Source organism: Anopheles coustani, chromosome 3 (assembly GCF_943734705.1).
Source record: "Anopheles coustani chromosome 3, idAnoCousDA_361_x.2, whole genome shotgun sequence".
Lineage (NCBI taxonomy): Eukaryota > Metazoa > Arthropoda > Insecta > Diptera > Culicidae > Anopheles > Anopheles coustani.
This window is the reverse complement of record NC_071288.1, coordinates 30972544-30980913: the sequence shown is the minus strand read 5'-3', so window position 1 is coordinate 30980913 and position 8370 is coordinate 30972544. Positions and strand designations below refer to the sequence as shown.

Below are 8370 nucleotides of genomic sequence, written 5' to 3'. Positions count from 1 at the left end.
CCACGCGATAGCGATGTACCGGTAGATCTCTAGGCGAAGTAAAAATAGATGGCGATAGACCGTGCCGTATCTCAGACAGCACGCGACAACCTTCGCGATGAGGCCGTCCAATAGCATACAGGACAACAGGTAGATAGCGGATAGATAAAACACAACTTCAGGTGCTTAGGCATCCGCAGAATGGGTTGTCGGTATGCTAATTACAATGAGACGCGCAAGACTTTGCGTTCTTGGAAGATGCGGTCGGCATCAAAGCGCTCCCAGGCCTACCATTGCCCGTTCGCAAGTGTTTGCAGTAAAGAACGTTTTCAACGTACAGCTATCGGCAGCATGCACGCACCACCGAGGATCATCGGGGATGTTCCGTTTGGCTCCGGACAACATAATAACATGTGTTATTTTATGCACTGCTGAAGCGAACACATGAACGCACGGTAATTCATCGGTCCGGAGGAGCTGGTGGCGTCACGGGGAACTAAACGCATCGATGGAACGTCTACGGAACGCCAGCAAACCGATCGTGCCAATGGGCCCGCGATGCCCATCCGAGTGAGGTATTGCATGATAGTGCAGCGTTAGGCTGGCGAGGATCGAAAGGCGAGGATCAATGTGGCACCGACCGGTACGGTATGCTCTTGCATGCAACGCACGAGCATCGTGTGGCCTGATGCCTCCCGGGCTCCGGTGGTAATTGATAGTGGTATGATCCACTTTTGGCAGGCCGGGACGGAGACGCACGCGCACAGGGAACTGACACGAAAGAGCTACTTTATGGACATGATCCCGCAGCGCGTAAGACTCGGTACCAGCACGCTTTCCTACCATTGTAGGTACAATTTGTACAACTTGTTGCTCTACTCCTAATTTTCCCCATTAACCGTACGGTGAGTTTCTCCGGTGTTCGGTTCGCACGAAACGAGACGCTGGCACCATGCCGCGATACTGCAATATATCATACTACATGCGCTTGGTCTTGTCCTAGCGTACTAATGACATTAACCCTGTCCAGACGGTCGGCGAGAGATCTGTTTGTTTTTTTTTTTCGTCTACATCAGAATGAGAGTAAAAGTTAATGCTCATTTGCTGCACGAATTCAGCCAGCTGTCCTCGATGGCAGTTCAGGATTCGTTTCCGCACTTAGATACACCGTTCACGCTAATTACATCCCAGTGACACGTGCTCCCATTTAAGGTTCACGAGCTCGTTTGCAGCATCTCAAGAAGTTTCCACGAGATTCCACGAAGGTCCGACTCGACTTGTGTGGCTAATGATTATTTTATTTGTCACCCGGAAGTCATCAATTCGACCCGCGACTGTGCCGGTCCCGACACATAGCCTTCGGCTGTGAGTTCTGGCCCAGGTCCAGCAGCGCTTTCAGCACGCACCGGATCATCCGGTGCTCATTAGCCGATCGCTCCGATCTGCCCGCGGATCGTGCACGCGCTTCTCTTTCCGCTGCAAAAAGTCTTACATCACAGCCTCCTCCGATGAATCGCGCCAGAGATCTGATGGATTGGTGACGTGCAGACCTGATTACTCGGTTCTTTGTGCAGCTGATGGATACGGATTAGAATGAGTGATGTAGTTGTCGGTTTGCTGCTCGTTAGAAATCGGTAGCTCATAACATCCATCAAGAGGCGTGTACGGTTCGCGTGCGTCTGGTACCGGACGGAATCGTGAAGCTATTTAGTGTGGTTGTAATAAATCGTTCGCGCATCGCTCGTGCGTCAGCAAACGCCCTGGAGGAGGAGATATGGCCGGCGTCCATTTGGCGAATCGGTAGACGTAACCGCTGATAAGCATGGAAACGGTTTACCAAACAAACGGAAGCCATTTTCCGCCAAGGTTGTTAGTGATGTTGTTGAGTTTACGAGGCCTACTGGATGGTCCCCCATTGGGGAGTATTTAGGGCTCGTGGGTGTGGATTTTTCTACACGTTTCCCGTGTGCTTTGGAAATACCGCAACACACACACACACATTCGGAGGATGATTGGCATGCGCTAGAAATCGGGAATTCAGCGGAAAAATATTGGCCAAGTATTACACCATGATTTGCACGAACTGATTTGCATGGCGCTCAGGCATTTAACAACGAGCCGTTCAACCACCCCTATGAGTTTGTCTAAATTAATCAATGAAATTGTCCGGAAACGGTGTGTTGCTTTTCCATTGAACGACTTCGAAGAGCTCAATCCACCATCAAACTCTGCGTAAGTGTATTACATGTTACCGAAAACCTTACGCCCCCTCATCGGTGGTCAATTAATGGAAATTAAGAAATTCCTCCTCCTTGAGGTCATCCCAGGCCACCCGACCTCTTGAATGGTTATGAATGAACCGAAATACGCTCCGACTCCAATCCGGGTCGAAGGTTTCGTTCGTGAACTGAACCGAACCACCGAACCGTAGAGCGGGCAATTTTCCCTTTTTATTTCGCACAACACGCTTGGGTGGGGCGGGTTGGTTTTTTTGGCCGCCCATCCGGCCAAAAACGGGTACGAGCACGTACAAATGAATTAAAAATATTAATAAAACCGGGACCGGGCAGGGAAAGGGTTGAACGATCGGGATCAAGCCCCCGGTTGCCGCCGGTTCGAAAGCAAAAACCACCACCGAGGGCCAATGCAAATTATACGGTGCGCAAACTGGATCGTAGCAATGAACTTCTTCGGTCCGCTTCGGCCGGGTTGGATTTATCGTTTAAAGGTTACGTGAATTAAAATACCAACAGCGGGCAGCTGCTGCAAAAAGCCCTGGCGTGATGGGAACGAGGATGCTGCAGCACTCGGGCAAGGTCTGGCAGGAAAAGATAGGCGGAGTTCAAAAACAAAGACGTTACTAAGCTCGTTACTTAACGCTCCGGTTTAGGTTGAGCTAACTCTTGACTATGGCTTCCGGCGTGGCAGACAAAAAAAAAAAAACTTCGGACGCCCACGAAGGGCAGCGACCGCAATTCCGCCTGCAAGCGGTAACACAGTAGCCTCTGCCTACATAAAATAAGCACAAGCCGATGTCATTAGGTTCGTCGGAACCTCGCGATTCCTTGCACCAAGGATACATATCCCGTTTGCATTTGGAGGTATAAAGGAGTGAGACAGATAAGCAGATTCTGAGAGAGAGAGAGAGAGAGAGAGAGTCCCACAACTCGGCACCACAGTGTTGGCGATAATTTCTTCGCCTTCACCACAGCAACTACCGTCCCAGGACGCTGGCGTGACGCTGATGGCGATCTCATTAATCAGAATGTGGCAAATTATTAGGTAGCAGGCAGCAACCAACAGGCTGGCATCAAACTACCGACCAGACGACGAACTCATCAACGCATGGGGATCCCAAGAATCGAGATAAAAATATAAACGATCCTACGCCACCGAACCCTTTGTGCATTGTGGCATGCGATGATGGCCACATCCGAGCGTCGGTATCTCTATATATGTTTTCCCTTTTCTTTTTGCACGCCACCACGTGCCATTCCGCGGGTCATGGGGGATCCGACAGCGACGTCACACACCGAAAGATGCCCCCGAAGGTGGGAAGAAGAGTTGGCAAATGGCGCCCGTCAGCACGATCGGGCCTTTGTGTGGCGCTGGTTTGCCGCTGGCGACGCGGATAATGAGCGGTTGGAGTAATTCAATCACACTTGATTTCAATTGTCACGTCACGCCAAGGTTGCATCATGCACGTCCCGTTGGAGGTGTGCAGCCCCTGCCGAGCAAGCGATTGTCCAGGTCGTGCCCGGGGTCGGTGACGGCTGGCTTTCCTTATTTCCCTATTAGAGTGTATCTTATGCATCCCGGCTGCATCACGCTTTCCCTTCGGGTCGGTTGCTCGAGCTTCCTCGGGGAATGATGAACAAAGAGAGAAGAATTGTATTTTTATTTGGTTTTCCCACCACCACCACCATCACCACTTCGCTTTTACCCCGAGCCCCGGGCCGGTTTTTCGCATCTATTATTTTTTTATTATTTCCCTTTTTTATCGCCGAGAATAAATCGAAATCACAATTGCCGTTTTACGGTTGACCGAGGTCATAACCACGGAGACTCCTTGGAAGGAACGGTCGGGTGAGAAACGGGGTAGCCCGTATTAAATTGCATTACGGCCGAGTGGCGAGTGCGGTTTTTGCCACTGAGCATTGGTTTCCGTCTGCGCGCACCAAACCGAGAGATCAAACCGACGGAGGACGATCGTGATGATGTAAAAGAAAGTGGAGGAAAAGTGGTAGAGGATCGCGCAAGGATTTGTTTCGCTGCGCGGAGGCACTCCGGAGGCCGGCGTGTAATGATGATGGGCGCAATTAATTGGCTGGAGAAATATAATATTTTAAACTAATCAATTACCGTAAATATTATATCGTTTTCGTTCCCCAGTGGGTGTTTGTATGTGTGTGTGTAAGTGTGCTCACTGATTGATAGAAATAAAAGATATGGTTTCACCCGAAGGGCAGAGTTCTGGAGAGGATGGCAAAAATTTACGATCTTTCGTAAGGGACGGTAGCGAGAACAAATCATAATAAATGTAATGAAGTCAGGTAGCTTAAGTGCTCTTTCATTTTACGCTGCTGGCAGAAGTGTTTAATGTGATTTATTTAGTAACAGTTGCAATTTAATTGGTCAGCTTTCTACCATTTTGTTGGAGGGATACAAATTGGAAGCACAGTGATAAATAAAACTTTTTTTTTTGCTCTAAAACTATGTATAGTAATAAGATTTGGAATGTGTTTTTATGCGTTTTAGTTTACATAAAGTAAAAAAATAAACAATTTTGTAAGGCGGACAAAATAAAATAAATTCAAATAGAATTACTGTTTGTAGTATAAAATATTGGAGTTTTAGGAGTGAACTTTTTCTAAAGCCATAATTTTTCTTCCTTTTCCAGATAAATTTCGCAATCATGTCACAAACAACAGCTCAACTATTGGCCCTCCTGTGCCTGATGTCCACCGTGGCCAGCATTCCGCTTCGCCAGGGGCAGCTTCTCTCGGCCATGCAGAACATGCAGCGATCGTACGATGCCCGGGCGAGTCAGGACGAATCCACGGGTTTCTTGCAAGCCTTAGAGGAAGGAGCTGAAGCCGGGACGGCGAAGCAACAGGAACCTGCCGAAAGCAATCACGAGGCGTCTGCGTCGCGAAGCCGAGAAAGCGAACCCGAGATGGAGCAGCCCACCGTTGCTGGAGGTGGCTCTCCCCTGCCGGGAGTGAGGAAGAACAAAATGTTGGGCTACTTTGCCGGCCTGTACGCACCACCGTCGACGCTGGGAATTGCACCGGCGGCGGCTGCTTACGCGCAACCGTACGGCTACCCGATGTATCACTCGATGCTGGATTACTACGACGACTACCTGCCGACGCTGGAGAACTCCTATCCGAGTCTGAACATGCTGGCCAACATGCAGAGCTATCCGCAGAATGTGTACGCCAACATGCCCGCCGGCATGGGCTCGTTCCAGACGATGAGCAACCTCTCGCCCAATTTGCAGCAACAACTCAACAGCTTGGTCCAGCAGCAGCAGCAACAACAACAGCAGCAGCAACAGCAGCAACAAGGGTCGACGAACCCACAGCTGGCAAACCTGGCCAACACGCTGGACGCGAACGCCGCCTCGCTGGGCAGTTTCCAGAGCTTGGCCGCCAGCTTCGCCGCCGGAAATGAGAACTTCCAGAGTCTTGACGACGAAGACATCCTGTCGAGGCACAGCCAAGGTTCGCGTCGTCGCCCCGGCGTGAAAAACTCTCCGATCTACTACATCCGACTGCCACCGACTCCGTACATGTTCGTGCCTGGTGTCGGCTACATCTCCCAGCCACCCACGATCCAACCGATGGCCGCGCCAGTCCCGCAATATCCCCAACTTGCTCCACCCGTCACCATGAGTCCCTTCTACCAGCTGCCGATCAACTTCGTCTCGAACGGTAAACCATCCGGCATTTACCAGTGGAACGGTGCACCGGCCGCCCCAGTCGCACCATCGCAGCCTGCATTCGCCCTGCCCTACCCGGCGAGACCACAACGACCTGCCTTCGCACCGCCCGCCTTCATCCAGGACTCCAAGATCACACACCTGAAGGGTCCGTTCCTGTTCAATGGCCGACCGGAGGAGATCTTCCTGCTGCAGAACACCTTCAACCCACTGTTCCAGAGCCCGCTAGGCTCGTACTACTGAGGACCAGGGTCTCCGTTCTAACGCCATCGGACTCGGTGGCATGCGGCATGTTTATAGGGATTTTATATTTGCTTCCCCCCAACGCTTATTCCTCGGAAACGAAAGGTGCAGCTTTGCGGCATTATTGCAATACAAACACCGACACACAAACACACTCGTACACGCATGCATATCAACACACAAACTCGAGCACAAACTACACACTACCGGTCCGTCGGCTGAAGGAGTCGATATGAAAGGAGAAAAAAAAAACGATCCGTACGGCGACGGATCAACGGAACTGAACGCATCCTTTTTCACGGAGGTACAGCGCGTGTTCGTCTAGTATAGAGGATGACGCTAGACATTTAAGACAACTTAGGTTCGATAGGTTTACGATGTAGCTCCATCCGGTTCCGCCGGTTCATAGTAAAGTAGGAGCAGTAGGCAGTGGTTGCGAAAACCAGATTGGAGAAATGTTCCTCCGATGGTCCTCAATTGTGTCCTTCTTTGATCGTTTCCCGTTAAGATTCACGTAGAAACCGTGGCCACTTCCTTTTCCCCCCAACGCAAGGCACTCAAACCATCGGCGAAATGTTTCTTCGACACGACGGGATGTACGCTAGCAGATAGTTAATACTCGTATTTTGATCGTCAAACGAAGCAAGCGAACGGAACTAGTGATTTAGAGGAGGGTAGAGCTTAATTTTGTAATAAAAAATTATGATTATTATAGGAAGTAAAATAAAGAAATAGATAAACTGCTTATCTGCTACTTTCCGTTAATAACTGGAGATGAAAGAAATGAAAATATAGTAAGCATAATACGGGAAAGAAAAATTCTTACGAAGCTCAGTGTTATTTGCCAATGGCTTATTGCTTGCGAACATTTTTACGATCTGTGTGATTGTCTTGACACTGAAAGGTAAAATTGTATTATAAATTATACAACTTTGGTCTGATGTCCTTCTTACATTATCTTATCGCTTAAATAAGAAACTCCCTTAATTGAACTGTTGTATCGACTCGAAATTCCTGGAACGCCTCAAGCAACATGTTTGCTACCGTTCTGCCGAAAACCGAATTTTTATTTTTATTCTAAGTATTTTTTTTTCACCATTTTTCGATTTACACCCCTTAAATCTACAACCGCCTACCCGGGTAAGTCATACGCTTTGTACGGGAGTTTACATTTTTCTGAAACAAGACAAACCATCAGTAGGTAAAAGGAGTTGCCCCTCGGTTTTTTCTTCAACGCGGCGTTCAAAATTTATATTGAAAACAATCCTAATTTATCTAAGACACACTATAAAAGACAAGTTTTGCTCCTCGAACTCCTCGAACAATAAGTAATAAGATAAATTCGAAGACGATCTACAAATATGCAAATCATGCGACATTTTGGACCACACATAATAATTTGTCAATTGCAAGAAAATCATGATGCAACGGGTTGAATTAAACACAAAGGAAATTGTTATTGTGTGAAACAAAACGATCGAATTTATGAATTTATGAGCTAAGCTTTAACATGTTAAGGCTTAAATGTAAGAGAACATACGTTTTAAGATGAAGGATTTCCTCCAGATATGCCACTGAATTTACTGAGGAACATGAACATTTCCAAAACGTAAAATTTAATAGAAAATATTTCTAAATCTTTGAAATTTAAATTTATAAGCAAAAATGTTGCAAGGCGCCATGAATTTACTTCACCAGAAACTTAGACAAGAAGTATAAACAAACACAATTACTATTATTTTATACTCGGTTGGGTTTATTTATTGCATACATTCGGGCGTCATGCTCAGGAGCTCCCTGAAGTATGCAATAATTCACCACGAAACGCTTCATTTTATGAACCACCAGTTACAAGCTGTTAAACGGGTTTTAAAAAAACATTATTTATAACTCCCTGACTAGTTTTCTTATTATAGTTTTAGTAAGAATTAATTTTAAAGAATATAACCAAGTCTACCTGAGAAATAAGTCATTCCATGAAAAACTGCAGCTATTAACTTGCAACATAGAGTGCATCAGCTGCGATATGCTGCAACAAAACTGCATGCACTGCAACTTGCAGCATCGTAGGTTGTATGAGTATTATATTCTTTACTTTGTGAGCGTGTTTGCCAATGACGAAGATGCAACTTTCCGTACTACGGTATCTTAATCGCACAATGGTATAATCTTCTGACCACATGGTCACACACTAAATGACACGC

The 8370-nt window shown here is 47.4% G+C and overlaps 1 protein-coding gene across 1 annotated transcript; it reads left to right on the top strand.

Moving 5' to 3' along the window:
* Positions 1-4894: 4894 nt before the first annotated feature.
* LOC131259512 (nuclear receptor coactivator 2) lies at positions 4895-6166 on the top strand. Its single transcript, XM_058261017.1, has one exon. It carries the CDS (start codon positions 4895-4897, stop codon positions 6164-6166), a length of 1272 nt encoding a protein of 423 aa, XP_058117000.1.
* The last annotated feature ends 2204 nt before the right edge of the window (positions 6167-8370 follow it).

What these genes read in the sequence shown, in the direction of transcription:
- LOC131259512 (XM_058261017.1), top strand. Translation starts at nt 4,895, where the DNA reads ATGTCACAAACAACAGCTCAACTATTGGCCCTCCTGTGCCTGATGTCC.